This window comes from Myiozetetes cayanensis, unplaced genomic scaffold (genome assembly GCF_022539395.1).
Source record: "Myiozetetes cayanensis isolate MyiCay16 unplaced genomic scaffold, myiCay2020 scf15, whole genome shotgun sequence".
In the NCBI taxonomy this organism is placed as follows: Eukaryota; Metazoa; Chordata; class Aves; order Passeriformes; family Tyrannidae; genus Myiozetetes; species Myiozetetes cayanensis.
The window spans coordinates 11,237,972-11,254,235 of NW_026087159.1; the positions used below are offsets into that span (position 1 = coordinate 11,237,972).

Genomic DNA, 16,264 nt, shown 5'->3' on the forward strand with positions numbered 1-16,264 from the left:
GGCACAGACAGCTGATGAAGAGCCAGGCACTCACCTTGACCCAGACTCGAAGCTCCATCAGACTTTCGCAGCGGGAACAGTGAGGTTTGAAATGAGAGGAAAAGCTTGGCAGGTGCTCCCAGGGGACTGGCCAAAAATAAATGCACTCTCCAGTTAATTTCCATCTGAGTACTACTAACATTTCTCCTTTAAGAGTGCTGCTAAGGCATTTGATTTACACAAGGCGAGGCAGTTCTGCATTTGTTTGCAGTCACAGCGGCAGACCCAGCACACAACAGGGAACATTCAGAAATATTTTAATCACCTGTGTAAGGTGTCCGTGCTCCCCATACAGACAAGGGATCTTTTAGGGTGTGATTCGCTGTAATTAGGAACCTACCTCTCACCTTTGATTATAGCAGGAGTCTAGACATCTAATGCTGGCTGAGAAGTGACAGACTTAAAATAAGCTTGTACAAATATTCCCCAGTGCATCGGTTCTGCAAGGAACCAGACCAGAGGCTCTCTGGGAAGAGGGTTATAGCGAGTAGTACTCGGCACTTGGCAGAGGTGAGCAGCAGGTAAGTCTGTTTACAGGGCGCTCTACTCAGGCGTGACTTGCACAAGGCAAGGCACTGCAGCCAGCACAGAGAGCTGCGGGCCTGGGGGAACCGAGCCCCGAAGCCGCTTCCCTCCGCTCAGCTGCTGGCACTGAAGGAGGAAAGTCTCCTGGATCTCAGCTCTGGCGCAGGACCAGAGCCGGCCGCGTGGCGACCTGCCAGCCCATTGCCCAGGAAAACACTCCTGCCTTCTCCACAGTGATGCAGCTGTGACAGAAGAGCCGGGGAATATCCCCGAGTCTCGTAGCCGTGGGCTACAGGGTGGTGCAGATTGAGGGCTGCTTGTAGCTCTGCCATCTCATAGTGCTGCTTGCCTTTTTCTTTTTTTCTTTTTTTTTTTTTTTTCCTAAAGGAACCACTTGGATCACGTTAATCAAGACTTTAGAAAAAAAGGCATCTAGAAAATTTGACCAGATGCTTTCTAGCTTCATAAAGGAATTTAAAAGACCCCCAAATTAGCAATTTTTTTTTTACTTAGAAAAGAATTGTATCTGGGAACAGGGCTATGAAACAATACCTCAGGCAGGAGACAGTCACAGGTGGAAACGTAGTTCATCCTCTGAAATTGCTCACTTTAAATTGTGTATTTTTATTTTCAAGATAACTGTGTGGCAAGGCTGTACATTGCTACATGACAGCTCGTTCTGCTTTTAAAACAGCAGCACTTCAGTAGCAGCTAAATTGATGCTTTTTATGTGTCCATCACTTACCGAGGGTAATTGATTAGTGCCTGTGAGGGGCTCTGAGATCTAACGGTTTACATGTTCTGAGCCTGCTAAATTATTTGAACAGATTTAGGAAGAAAAAGATTCTAAATCACATTTTTGTGTGACCCAGCATTACCTTTCCTAATCAGTGCTCCCCCTGCCCATATATTTTGCTCGGATAGACAAAAGTGCGCTAAGCCCAGGGAGCAGATGTTCAAAGGCAGCAAAAAGAATTGAGCGTGATACCTGTTAAAATATAACGGGGAGTATATTGTCCCACTGAAAGTTTCTCCGATGGCTGTTTATTCCGCTCCTTAGAGATTACAGCTTTAATCTAGCTCAAGGGAAGAAAACTGAAAGGTCACAGCTCCGTGGAGCTTGGAGGAAAGCGATCCAACAGGAAGGCAGCAGTGCAGCCCTGGGCAACATGTTCGAGGCTCCAGCCTCCCAGCACATCCTCTGTGGTGAAACTGGAAGCATTTAAGCCTCGGCTGCCTTAAACACCACCCGAACCAAGAATAGCCTGGGCTCCTGGGCGCAGGTCAGGCGATGCTGAGTCACTTGCTGGCCAGGCCCCAGACTCTCCAGCTGCCTTGGGCTCAGCCTCCCTTAAAGACACAACTTGTGCCTGCTGCACACAGCCCCAGCTCCAGCTGGGCATGGCCAGCCAGGGATGACACCCTCGGATGCCAGGAAGTTTATAGACAGATGCATTATTCCAATATGAATTCCTGGTTCGTACCACCCTATTTCCCTCCAGCTTCGAAGCGCAGCACTGCTGCTGCCTTCCTGCCCATTCAGTGCTACATTCATACATCTCTTTGTAATTATGAATCAACTCACAGGCAGCAGTGCACAGCCCGGGCTAACACAGAACGGCAAACAATATACTGTCACGGGTTGCATCAGCTGCACGATGCTCTCTCATGCCTTCAGGCTTGCTAAAGCTGATCCAACGCTAATATAATAATAGCCTTTTTACCCGCCTCCTCCCCCAACAATTACCAGAGGCTTGGAAAGCCATTGAAATGCAAATAGCACATGGAGAGGTTATTGGGGAACCAGGCTGGGAAGGTACAAATGCTGTCCTGCTACTTTCCTTTAATTTGTCTTGAACGGGACTGAAATCCAGAGTTTCTCTTTGTATAAACAGGGAGAGAGGCAATATTGTGAATATACAAATGTCCTTGTGTAGCAGCTGAACTGCACCTCCTCCAGCATCCCTTCTCTGTATCTGGGACCCCTGTAACTCCCCTTAGTTCCTGCACCAGCAGAGAGAATTGCACAGCACAGAAGCAGCTGCGATGGCACGACACGAGCGTGCCCAGCTACACTAACTCACCGAAACCCGCACCCAGACCTTTCCCCGGAACGTTGGTGGAAGGCAAGGCACTGGGGAGCCTGCAGTTTGCTGCGTGGCCATAGAGGAAAGTCAGCAATAATCATCCGTCCCCGTTATCCCACCGCATGCTTCGACCCAGGCATTGCTAAGGAGGACAGTAACTCCCCCACGGTCATGGTCTGTTTGCCTGCCGTCTTTTCAGGTGATGTATCCGCCAAGGACAAAAAAGGGCTTTCTGGACCCAAGGCAGTCCTGACACTCGGCTGGAGCAGCTGGGCACAGCGTTGTCTCCCAGCTGCTGTGAGGTGCCTTGGGACTAGGATAACCCAGACAATTCTTCAGGCTCTCAGTCCCCACTAAAGCTTCAGGAATTCCTCCATAAAACAGACTGCATCCTCACCCCCTATTCTGTAGCAAAACAAGCTATAAATATTACAAAGAATATATTTACCGTGCTATTAAAAAATTCCCTACCCCCGTTCAAAAGACCTATAGAGAAGAGGGTCCAGCCCTTGGTGCACAAGGGGCAGCTTGTTTGCTTTGGCGAGGAAGCGGCGGCGGACAGGTCTATTAGCAGTTTACAGCTACTCAAGGGCAGTTATTAAGATGACAGAGCCAACACAGCTGGGGGTCATTGTCAGTGGGAGGGGCGGACTGAACCCAGGAGAATCATCTTCACATGGCAGTGGGGCAGCACGGCCGTCGGTCACCCGGGGAGGTGGGGCAGCATTCAGCCCTCGAGGTTTTCAGCTAACCCCCAGATGTTTTCGGCTGACGTAACCTGGTGTCCGTGGGTCTCGCTCCGAGGGGGCCTTTGGGCTGGAGACCTCCAGAGGTCGCTTCCAGCCAACAATTCCATGGCTACGTAACCTCCACGTTAAACACTTGGCATTAAAGGGTGAAACTGCAACACCTCCTTTTCCCGTATTTTCCCTGGAGCGGCGCAAACCACCCACGCAAGCACCATTGCTCCATCCTGGCACCTCTGCCGCTCTCCAGCTGGAACACGCGGCTCCCCCAACCCCGGGGCTGCTGCCACCGGTGCCCCGCCGCCCATCACATCCCGGCAGCAGCAGCAGTCCCAATCCCAACCCCTCCCCGGTTCCCTGCGCCTCTTCCCATCGCGATCTGCCGCGCGGCTTCTCGCCACTCGGACGAGTAGATGCGGAGCAGCCCGCACACGCCCGGCGGGAGGCTGCGGGTTTTCTCCGCGGGGGGGGAAGATGCGGGCGGGTGCCGGGGCTCAGCGATCCCCCCGGGGAGCGGAGGGGGGGCCGCGGGGACTCCGCGGAGTCTCCCCCTCGCCGCGGCGGGGCCGGCGGGAGGAGCGGGGGGCGGATGCGCCGAGCGCCCGCCCATCCCCGGCGCGTCCCGCCCCGGCGGAGTCGGGAGCCGAGCCCGCGGCAGACGCAGCCCCGCCGTGCCATGGCCGGCCGCCGCCTCCTGGGGCTGCTCCTGGCCCTGTCGGCGCTGCTGGGCGCAGGTAGGGCCCGGCCCGGCCGCGGGCACCGCGGGGAGGGGGCGGCCCGGGGGGAAGGGGGGCCCCGGGGGGGCGCGGTGCGGGTGTTTTGCGCATGATCGCGGCGTCGGGCCCGGCCCAGGCTCGGCGGACCCCCCGCCCCTCCGCCCGGGGTACCCCCCGCGGGATGCACCCCGGGAACGGGCGCGGGGGTCGCGCACACGGCCCCACGCCCCCATCCCCGCCGTGGGGGCTTCTCGCGGGGGATGCTTTCCCCTGCAGCCTCCCCCCGGGGGTCGAGCGGGGCCGCGGAGATGCTCCCCGGGGAGGGTCGTCGGCTGGGAGGGGGCACCCCCGGGGGATCGTCCCGGGTAGGGGGTCTGCACCCCCCCGGGGCCCGCCCTGCGCAGGGCACCCCGACTCCGCAGCGGATGGCGGGGTGCCAGCCTGTGCATGGGGCCGGGCCGCAGACGATCCTTGTCCGCTCTCCTTCTTCCGACCCCCACCCTGGGCTCTGCCCGCCGCCGCCGCCCCTGCGTCTGTCGCCCCTACTCGCTATGGGGCCGGTCCCGCACCGGTACCCACAGATAGGGCGGCTCCAGCCCGGCGTTAGGTGTCAGTGATGGTGACGAACTCATTCCGGAGCGTCTGCCTCCGGGTGACAGTGCCACAGCGGTGCTTAGAATGTGCGATGCTGCAGGTATAAAGCGCTGGAGCAGCCTGGGGCTCAGCTAATCCCAAGCAGAGGGATTCATGGAGTCATCGGGAAAGGAGTTTGGGTTTGTCTGTGTGCTCACTGAGCTGTTGGATTAGCGGATTCTCTGCGTGACCCAAATTTGTCGGGCTGCTGGTTGTATCCTCACTCTTTTTCAGTCCCACTGTTATTTCTGCAGATCAGAATAGTCTAACCCAGAAATCAGTCCCAGCTGAACAGCAGCTAGGAAGATAGAGAAAAAAAAACCCTTTATTTTTGGGGGGAGGGCGAGGGAGGAATTAAAATCTCACCACAACTCTTTGTTTCCTTAAAAAAAAAAAAAAAGGTACTCTTAAAAAGCTGTTTGTGTGAATAGAAAAAAAAAAAGCCCGTTTAAAGGTTATTCAGAGAAAATAGGAGGCAGTTATGTAAAAGGCTTCGAGAAAGTTTTTCTAAAAAAAACACCTCTGCTATTAGCCAGGAGGCACCTGGCAAATACAGACTGGTTAGAGGACATCATCATCATCAAAGTGAATAGTGAGCTGAACCCCAAATAGCTTTTGCTGTTGGACTAGATTAGGTTTTCTATGAGTCAGCCTGGAATTAGTTTGTGTTTGGTACTTAACCTGTTCGTGCACCTGGAAGGGTACCAGCGTGGTACAGAGTTGCTTATGCTGACCAGGTTAGTAGCTGCATTTTTAATTGGTGGATATCAGATTGACAGGCTGAGCTGAGACTGTGCATAAACTCCTGATTTTAGGTTAAAGTAGTAAAAAAATCTGCTTAGTCAACACTAAAGCTATTTACATTCTGTGCTGTTTGCAACGTGAGCAAACAAAAATGCCATTATGTTTAATTTTGGAGCTCTGGGCTGCAGGGTCCAGCTCTTAAATATCCTTGGTTGTGTTTGTATCAAAATGAATTTCACTGAAACGTCCATAAATCATTCCTGCCAGCGTGAGGCTTCACAGGTAATTGAACAACATTAAGTTTGTCTCCTCTCTGAGCTGCTTGAAATTGCCTCTCCATGGCAATCACTGGATAAGGGTAAGCGGCTCTGGGCTTGCCACCCCTCCTGTGCAGAGCCCTGCTGACACGGGACACACGGAACAGAGGGGCTGGTGCGCGCCTTCAGCCTTTCCACGTGGCCTCTGGTTCCTCCTGCGGCGTGTCAACATCCCGGGAATGGCTCTCCCAACCCGTGAGCGCGTGTCTGCTCCTCCCTCTGTCTCTCCCCAACGTGTTGGAGCAGCTTTGCAGCTTCCTGTCAGAGACTTGGGAGCCCTTACCCACCTCAGCACTTTCGGGTGCTAGGCCAGACTCCCTGCCATCATCCTGTACCCATGGGAAAATACCAGCTGGTGGGAAGGCAGTGGGTTTCCTGAGGCAGGGCTTTCTATCCCGGCTCCTCAGTACAGCATCAGTAGAAACCACACTTCTTCATTGCCTCCATTCCCTGGCTTTTCTTTTGGCTGCTTGTTCTGAAACAGTTCCTTCAGCACTGCCCAAAGTGGGTGGTGGGCAGCCCAGTCTCTTGCAAGCTTGAAGGTTTACAGATTACCAAGAACTGAGGATAACAAACAACAAAATCGGTGCCTCGGGTGATTCCTGCAGCTGGGGTCTGGATCCACCACTGACGCAACACTGACATGTGTCTTGTCTGTGGCTGTCCAGTAAGGCAGGAACAAACTCCAATTTTTAATTGGAAAAAAAAAAAAAAAGGGTTTCTCTTTCATCACATTGCACTGCATTTCCCTCCACTTGTGTGCTTCAGTGCCGGGTGGACTATTGGACACAGCCATGCTGATCTGTCCACACTTCGAGCTCCTGTGCTCCCTCTGTTCCACAACCCATCTGGCTGCAGGTGCAGTGCTGGAAACAGGCATTGCTCACACGGCACCAAACCGTTTCCCAGTGCCACTTAACTCTGGCTTATTCCCACAGTGTGACCGGGGCAGAAGCATTAAAGTACTTTGAGGTGGTGGAGGAAACCAAACACCCTGCAAAGCCTCTTTGCTGCAGCCAGAGGCAAACATTCCCTATTGCCAGCACGTTGCATGATGTTTTAAATGCACAGATCTTTGGCTCTTCCAGAAAGTAGTTATGTTTGAGTCACCCAAGGTTAGCCACATGCTTGTGCAAAACAGTAAGTCAGTCAAGCAAGGAGCTTTCCACAGTTGTTTTTTCTCCCCTCTCCTGTCCTCTCGTGATAAGCCAGTACAGGAGTGCATTGATGTGTTTTCATGGAAAGATGACAAATTAGACATCTGAGGTCAGTGTTCTTGCAGGGAGCACAAGGTTACCTCTTGCAGGCCAGGCAGAAGGGGCTCGTGCAGGATTTTATGCTTTATGTTGTGTGAGAAGAGACTGGAGAAAAGCTTCACGTTACAAACCGACGATAAGAGCAGTTGGGCGCGTCCTCCAAAGTTGCCGTCTCAGCAGTGACGAGCCCCTCTTCGTGTTGTCACCCGTGTCTTCACAGACAGCATCTCACAGATCACCTCTCCTCTCGAGTGTGGCTACAATATCCCACCAGCAATTACAATAATTACTTAAATGTGAAAGTAATACCAGGCAGTATAATTAGCTATATATATATAACTGCTACGCAGATGGCTGCAGTCACTGCAGGCGCCTCCTCTGCACCGGCTCGGTGTGACACGGTGCCCTGCCGAGAGCATGGAGAAAGCAGAAAGGAGCCATCTCTTTCCCAGATGTTTTCTCAGGTGTCCAGACTCTGCAGTGGGCAGCCATGGATGCAGTTGGCAGAAAAGCGGGTGCCGGTGCCAAGTGAGCCTCCGTCTCTGCGCCCGTGGCTTGCCAGGGTCACTCGCCATGGGTGTGCTGGGAGAGTTTCAGGGAACAATTACTTGGAGTAGAAGAGGAAGGCTTGGTTTGGCATTGTTGTTGAAACTGAAGGAGGTAGCAGCATTGTGTAAAGCTGCTAAAAATCTTTATTATAATACATTATTATGTTATTAAATTTATAATTACTAGGTATCAGCAACAAGTCAAAGTAATACATTTAAAGTATAATTTTTACTTTGATAGTGTCTTTAGCGCGTACGACAAAGCAGGAGAAGCCAAATTGGTTTTCTTACAAATTATCTCTGATCTGTGAACAAATATGCATTAATTAAATGTGCCATGCCCAGATATTTGTCTACATAGCTGTGGAAATAATTAATTTTCATACTTCTGCTTGTATTTTGAAATTTTTTCTTCTATCAGCCTATTGGTATCTGTGCTTGGAAACAGCCATTTAACTCTCAGGCTTCTTTTCCCCTCTACAAAAACGTGATTTTTTTCCTTACATCTGTTGCAACCGTTTCAGCCCTTAAAGCGCATAAAACAGAAGTGTCTATTGATCTCCTGAGTTGACTGGAATAAACTTTTAGCACTGCTTGGTTTAAAAACAAATTTGTTTCTCCTTGGAAAAATACGTCTTGGAGGTTTAAGGCATTGACTTTACAATTAACTAAAGGAGAAACTAGGGTTTTATTAGACAGTGCTTCTGAAGCCACTCTAATAACAAAACATATGTTTAATAAACTACATAACATTGATGGCAAGGAGAAAAGCTTTGCAATAATTCCTTTGTAATCCGATTGAAATTCACAATCGGTGGAAGAGCTTGAATAGAGGAAAATGGGAGAAGATGAACGTGGCACATCAAAACGCAGAACATGAAAGGACTTTGAAAAGGAAACTTCAAAGTTGGGGATCCAGATGCTGGAGTCACTAGCTGTGATTTGGGATGTGAGCACAGGAACGTGATTTCTAAAGGGAGCAGCGCTTTTGAGGAGAAAACAGAAAGTCCCGATACCAGCCTGTCAGCTGTGGCAAAGAGAGAGGTGAACGCTGCCTGTACACTCACAGGGATTTCAGTGGAGCTGCACAGGGTCAGATTTGGGTTTGATCTGAGAGCTCAGCCTGCTGGCATGATGGGGATGAAGTTAATGCTAATGCAGATTTACAAAACTGCCTTGCAGTGACTCCAAAATCCTTTTCAATTGCTTTTCAGCCTTGTCTAGGAAACACAGAAACTTATTGTGGAAGGAGAACTGGGGCCACAGGCAGAAAGCTGATGCTGACTGCGAGCTCCTCTTCCACGAGCATCATCTTCAGGGAGGGAGATGGCCAAGTTGCTGTAGGGATCCGGTGCTGTCACAGCACATATGTAAAACAGCCAAAACAAGCAAAACCAGAGGCATTGGCAGGATTTTGGAGGCAGTGGCTCAGACAGGGAGCAGGGACGCTGGGAACAGCATTGCTCTGCTGTTGGAAGGCTCTGCAGGCTGGCACAGGGTTGGCTCCAGCAAACAAAGTGCTGGGAGAAGAATGCTGCTCAGCAGTTTGCTTGCCCTTTGAAATGTGCTATTTGCCCATGTGCAAAGAAGTCTGGATAGAAAGAACTTGGCAAAGTTGGAATGATCTTACTGAAATGCCACTTCAGAAGGATGTGCTCCGGGTTGGGTGTTTTGGGGTAGCCACAGCCCTGGCACTGGGAGGGCAGGAGGCAAAAGCTAAACAACCAGAAGATGTTTCCAGCCCCAGCTGTGAGTAGCAAAGGAGGTGCTTGTGCTGCAGAAGAGATGTCATCTGTGTGATAAGATTTTGAATAGCACAATAATCTGTGACCATGAAGCATTGTCTGCTGTCAAAAGTAAGCTTTAGGAGTAGGAGCTTGGGGAAAATCTCTGTGTCAGATTTCTGTATGATCTCCATGTGGGATGAAAGCAAGCAGCTTGGTGGAGCATGAATCTCTGTGGTGATCAGCCACCTCCATTCAAGTGTCCCTGCTACTGCAGGACTTGGGTCATCTTTCCAGACAATAAAATCTGATCTAAGCTAATACCAGGCTAATGTAGAGTCCCTCTACCTCATTTGGAGCAAAAACCTTCCCATCCTGCCATCTGGCACATAGCCTTTCTCTTGGAGCTTTGCATAATTTCCATTACCGAGCCTGAAGAGGTAGAAAGACCCAGAATTGGTGAAACTTCCCCTTTGCCCAGCACATTTTCCCACCCTGGAAGTTCTTTTAGTATCAATTAGGTTGGAAAAGACCTCTTGAGATCCCTGAGTCCAGCCTTTCACCGAACACCACCGTGTCAATTAGACCATGGCACTAAGTGCCACATCCAGTCTTTTCTTAAACACCTCCAGGGACTGTGACTCCAGCATCTCTCTGGAGGGTCCCATGCCAATGTTTAATCACCCTTTCTGTGAAGTAATTCCTCCTAATGCCTAACCTAAAATCCTCATGCACCTTGATGCCAGTGCAGCACTGGGCATAAGAGGTTGCATCTCCCCACAGACACAAAGCATCCCAGTCAGTGTGATGCTTCCAGCAGGTGCAAGCCTGCCCTGAGTCCCCACTCACCCGCAGGCAAATCCCTGCTTTGTGACCCAGCCACAGCCTGGGTTCTGCCCCAGGAGCTTCATCTGGGGTGGGTGTTCAGCCTGGCCCCGCTCACTGGGCACCAGCTACTGCTGCTGGTGACAGACTGTCTCACGCGCTGTCAAGAGACACTGAGCCCATGCCATGCAGTTTCTGTGCAATTATTTGCCAGGAAACTGGAATTTGTTATTTCCACAGGACACCACTAAGCTTTGAGCTCAGGGGTACTTTTAAAAACACCCACAGTTCCCCAAATGTGTCTTTGGCCTCATGCAGAAATTAGAGTGTTTTTAATTGAGGTTAAACTTATATTTGAAAAGAAAGCGTATTCCTTGTTTCTTTTTTGTAGTGATGGTTTTAACTGAGTGAATTATTTAGATACTTTCACAGAGAAAATCTGAGAGCCACAACGCTTGAGTTAAAGTAACAGTTTACAAACAGTTGGGTTTGTAAGTGTTGGTGCTATTTCCTCCACAGGTACAGTCAGAGAGAGCAAGAGACCTGTTGGTGGATTTCTCTTTCAACTCAGTGAGCTCCTAGTTTTATGTTTAAATTATTTCATGCCCCATCAATGCCACAGAGTGCTCTGGTTATACAGCACCTGTTCCCCTGGTGATGGGGACACGGCCTGTGCTATACACAGGAGGTAGCAAAAGCTGGATACACACCCCAAACTCCACCTCTCAGGGGCTTCTCCAAACTGCTCTATGAAAGCAAGGAACCAAACTCACCTTATTGAAAATGAGCCGGTGCAGAAGGCTGGGGGATGTGGCACAGCTTCCCTCTCTGTGGATGAGCCAAGAGGGGTGGTCTCACAGCTGCCTGCTGGGTGGTTAAAAATCACCACCAGTTCCTGCACCACCTGCTCAAAATTACCTCCAGCAGATCTCTGCTGCTGCCTCCTGTTTGGCTGGTGCTGCTCTCTCTCCATGCTGGCTCCTTCCTGTGGCAGCACTGCCTGGATCTGGGATGCTCCGGGAGCAGCGGAGCTGAATCACCCAGAAGTGGGGGAGAGCGGGAGTGAGGGAGGAGGAGGAGGGTGCAGACAGCGAGCAGCAGGGGCTGGAGTCTCAACCACCTCCCACCCGACCCAGACACCCCATGCTTGCACGGGAAGGTGCTGTGGGAAGGCAGGGAGGCAGGGACAGCAGCAGCCAGGCGGGAGCCCCGCAGTGCAGCTGCGGTGAGAGGGCAGACAGATGCCCTGAGCCGGAGGAGAAGGCTGAGCCCCCCATGCTCTCCCAGAGCCTCCCTCCCATCTGTCAGCATTGCCCAAGTCTTCATTCCCACTACCACTCTGCTTCTGGTTTTAAATAGCACAGTATGACAGGAGCATCACGTCCCAAATGATGAACCAGCATTTTTACCACACAATTCCCTATTTACCTACTTTTAGCTACAGCATCTTCTCTTGATCTTTATCTGATGAGAACAATCTTTTTCCATGGGGAATCAGGTGATAAGGATTTAATCTCTCGCTTCAGTTTTCTTTGGGCTCCTGCATCACAGACTTTTGTCATCAGTTGTTCTGCACTGGGTTATGAAGAAAATGCTTTTGTGACAATTTTTTGTCTGGTTGATAAACAGGCATATTTGGCCCTAGGCAAATTCATAGACGTTATTTAATGTGTAAGCAGAAATCAAGTGACTAATGTGAACGTACATTGTAGTCTTTCTGGGTGGACAGCAGGCAGGAAAACATGGAAGCAGCTGTTGTGGTTTAATCCCAGCTTGCAACTCAGCCCCACGCAGCCGCTCGTTCACTTTCCCCATATTGGGATGGGGGAGAGAATCAGAAGGGCAAAAGTGAGAAAACTTGTGGGTTGAGATAAAAGCACTTCAATAGGTAAAGCAAAAGCCACATGCACAAGCAAAGCAAACAAGGCATTCATTCACCATTTCCCAAGGGCAGGCAGGTGTTGAGCCACCCCCAGGACAGCAGGGCTCCATCACATGTAATGGTGACTTGGGAAGACAAACACCATCAGTCCAGGTGTACCCCACTTCCTTGTCCCCAGCTTTATATGCTGAGCATGACCCATATGTTCTGGGATATCCCTTGGGTAGTTGGGGTCAGCTCTCCCAGCCGTGTCCCCTCCCAATTCCTTGTGCACCCCCAGCCTCTTGCTGGTGGGGTGGAGAGAGGAGCCTTGGCTCTGCATAGGGAGTGTTCAGTGGTAATGAAAACAGCCCTGAGTTATCAGCAGTGTTCTCAGAACAAATCCAAACCATAGTCCCATACTAGCTGCTGTGAAGAAAATTGCCCCAGCACACCCCCCAGTTTTCAGCCCTGCACCCACAGTTACAGGAGAAAAAGGAACTTGCTGAGTTTTTTGACCTTCGCCAAGAATCACAAACCAAGTGGGTTGGGATCCGTGTTTCCCACCTTACACCTGTAAGGCTGGGTAAAAGCTGGGGGCAGCATACCTGGGCACAGGGGGTGCCAAGGCTGCCCCCAAAGTGGTGTCAGCTCAGATCCTGCCTCGTGCTCCTGGCCTGTCCTTCCCAGGCAGGGCTGGTTCTCGGGAACACTGGACTGGACCAAGCCTGTCTGGTGGGAAAACAGGCTGGTGCCTGCTTAGCATCAGGGTCACAGCACCCCCACATCTCCCCTTCCCTTGCTGCCAGAGCAGTAATCCAGTTATCCAGCAGACACCTGCACACTGCATCTGGCAGGGAAAGCCTGAGCCCAGGGTGACACTGTTGTTTTTTCCATCACTGAAAAAGTCACCTTTAACCATTCCCTATGCTGTGCAGTGGGGTCAGTGCTAATTTCCCCTCTGCCACTTGCAAAGGGCTTGGGGTCTGGGAATAAAGAGATTATGCTGTCCACATCCTTTCCAAAATCAATTGTTCTTTCTTAAAAAAGAACCCAAACAAGCAAACAGCAAGAAAGTGAAAAGGAAAAACAACTCCCTATCTTGTCAGATGCACCTTTGAGGTATTGAGAGTTACCTGGGGCATTTTCCCAGAGTCCCAGGGAGGGTCAGAGGTTTGCAGAGCTCCTGTGAGGGCTGGCACAGGCTAAGCTCCCCCTGCCCTCCTTAGTCCTTGGCCGCAATGTCTTGGTACCCAGCCCAGGCACAGAAAGCTGGGCATCATCCCATCCTCATCACAGGTACAGCTGGGCTCATGCACTCCTCAGAAGGGGAGGAACCTTAAATACTTGTGCTCTAAACCTTTCAGCCTTTTGCTCCTGATGCAATTCATCTGGGACTAACTGGAAGCAGGTTTTGGCGGTAGCTCTGCTGTGGTAGAGCCCTCTGTGACACAAACCTCAAGGAACAGTTATCGTAATAAAGTTGCTTAGAAAACATCTATGTGCAGAGATGGCAGAGAGCCCTGGAAACCTGGAAAGCTTTGAGTGCTGATACTGAGGAAAACTGTTTCGATTGGCATCTTGTGTTGCCAGAGCAGGGCTACCTGCTCTCTGACCATGGGATGGAAGAGATGGTGAAACGTTTGTTTCACGTGGAGTTAGAGAGAGGACGATGCTGTGGAGCCAGAGATGGGGCAGACCTGGCCAGTGGTTGCTGGTCCAGGGCATTTCAAGGGAAACCCTCATGTGAAGCCTTTCCTGGCTGTGGTTGTGCTGCCCTTGATGGGGCTTTGCTTTTCCCTCTGAGCTGTTGAGGGCTGCTGCCAGCACACAGAGGTGTTTGTCTGTCGGTGGTGGGGGTACTCCTCTGGCTGGTTGTTTTTGTGGAGTCTGGGGTGCACAAATGGGTCAGAGCTTGCTGGTCTCCCTTGGAGCTGAGGGCTCCAGTCCAGCAGCCTCCCAGGGATCAGACACCTTCATCCAGCAGATCAGTTTAGTGCTCCCTGCACAGAGCTTGGTGCTGGGGCTGATGTGATGCATCCATACTCCTCCTCGGGATTGTCCCCAGAAAGTGAGGTGGGAATCACATTAAAGGTGATGCAAGAGCCCTTCACTGCGCCACAAACACCGGGGCTGCAGCCCATGCCCAGCCAGCCTGCAGTGACAGGATGGTCCCCCAGGCATTGGGGCTCCTCCGTGGCCCTGCTGCTGTCACACCAATCCCTGTCACACTGCGTGGCAGTGGCTGATGGGACGTGATGTGTGGTGCAGGCCCTGGGATGGGCACCCCCCCCCCAGACAGATGTTGTGTGGCTGCCCACAGGCACTCAGTACGTCAGCCCAGGATTAGGGTGTCTCTAGCAGAGCCGCAGTGTCTCGTGGCCAGCTGGTGCCTGCAGGCCCCCCTGTGCTCGCAGCTTTAGCTCGGTGACACACCGACACAGAGTTTGCTCTGTCACAGACTGGGATGTGGAGAAAGGGCTCTTTGCCATGCTCCTGCAGGCTCTGAGCCGGCAGCCCCACGCTGGCTGGAAAATCAAAATTGAGTGGCAGCAACTGAGCCACTCTGCTAATAGCCTTTCTTGTCCTGTCTTTTCAATAAAATGTGGAAATACAGTAATCGCCACCAGTCTGAGTGGGACTGGAAGAATGAAGTAAAAGGGAAACGCTGAGATAAAGGAGTATGTTGGGATGAGAGTTCAGCATGAAGAAACACCTCTGGACTGAGGGTGCTTTGGGAGCCATCTGGGTGTTGGTGGAGGCTGATGGGTTTGGTGGTGGGAGCTGCCATTGCTCCAAGAAGGATGATGCTGGGGAATGAGCAAACTAGTGGCAAAAGACATCCTCCTGCAGGCAGGTCTGCAGCAGGGGGTCTGCTCACATGCCAGTATTCAGGAAGAAGAGGCTAGCATTGGTCCTTAGCCCTCAGCTTTCAAGATTTCCTTGCAGCCTGCATGGTACATACGGCAGGCTCTCTGTGAGCCGGTTACCAGCTGCAGCGGTTGGGAGAGAGAACTCGAGGGCGCTTCCCTCTGGGGCTTTAAATCTTGCTGTGGAGGAGCGAGAAAGGCTGTGCGAGATGGCAGCAGATGAGAAACTCCTCCCTGCTGTGTTTTTTGTCTGGTCTCTGCAGAGAGACCCGCTGGCAGCTCCTGGTGTGGTGGTGGCAGCAGAGGCTGAGCCATGGGCTGCTCTCCGGGGCTGTGGGACTCAGCAGGGCGTGCGGGGTGGTGCTGCTTCTTCGGGTGCTTTGGAAGCAGCCTGGAGGTCTGTCCTTTCACCCCAGGTGGGGAAAAAATGTGCTCAGACCTTCATGCAGCAGTCAGCAAGGTGCAGGGTGGATGGGCACTGCGTCTCCTGAGGGTCCAGTGCCTGGCAGGGCAGCTCCCAGCAAGGGCTCACCTTCTGCTCACGGAGGAGGCCTTTTGGCCTGGCCCCACATCCTGGTGCTGTTGGTGTCCGCTGAGAAGGAGCCTGGAGCCCACCAGATGCAGGCTGGTTTTGCTGGCTGCATTTTCCTCACCGGCTCCATCACTCCTGCTGGCTGTAGAGCGTATCGTGTGCTGCCACCGAATAATTTAAATTATTCCTGGTAAGCCTTGAAATCAAATTGCAACAGACACCTGCTCTTCATCCGGCTGCCCCGGCGCACAGAACCTCAGCGTTGTCCTGTGGCTCAGAGCCCAAGAGAGGTGTATTGCCCCGAGCTGCAGCCAGCAGAGCTCACGCTGGGGCCACACTGCCTGCCCTGCCCCATCCCAGAGGACAGGGCAGAACTGGGACTCTTGTGGAGCTGAGATTCCCGTGGGGATCTGTGGGCAGGGAGGGCAGCGTAGGCGACGGAGCCTGCACGGGTCAGGGTGGCAGCACCCTGGCTGTAGCAGAGGCTTTTAGGTATTTCTGTTAATAGGTTTCAAACACAACCACCATCAGTCCCTCCACAAAGAGAAAGTCTTCATTATGCAAATTCTCATCTTAAAGCTTTATTCATGTGCTTCCTGGCAGGCTTCCCTTTAATCTCAAGAGCGAGATTGCTTGGAATTACCATATACCCTTGTTAATTGCATTAAAAAAAAAAAAAATTCAGCAGAGGTTGTTTTTGTCATAATCAAGAGTGATTTTTGATTAGTACTTCTGGAAATCAACATGTTTCGCTGGGAATAGAGAACAAGGACAGCAGCATTCCCTCATCCCCTGTGGGTAGCAGGGGCCATCCCAGACAGGGGGCTGTGTCTCCCTGCTC

General features: G+C 51.8%; 1 protein-coding gene across 1 annotated transcript in view; it reads left to right on the forward strand.

Moving 5' to 3' along the window:
- The first annotated feature begins 3,993 nt into the window (after positions 1–3,993).
- CD99L2 (CD99 molecule like 2) overlaps positions 3,994–16,264 on the forward strand; it is a 31,962-nt gene continuing 19,691 nt past the window's right edge. Inside the window, exon 1 of the mRNA XM_050310210.1 lies at positions 3,994–4,131. Coding sequence (XP_050166167.1) covers positions 4,074–4,131 — 58 coding nt within the window. The 5' untranslated portion in view covers positions 3,994–4,073. The remainder of the gene's footprint in view (positions 4,132–16,264) is intronic.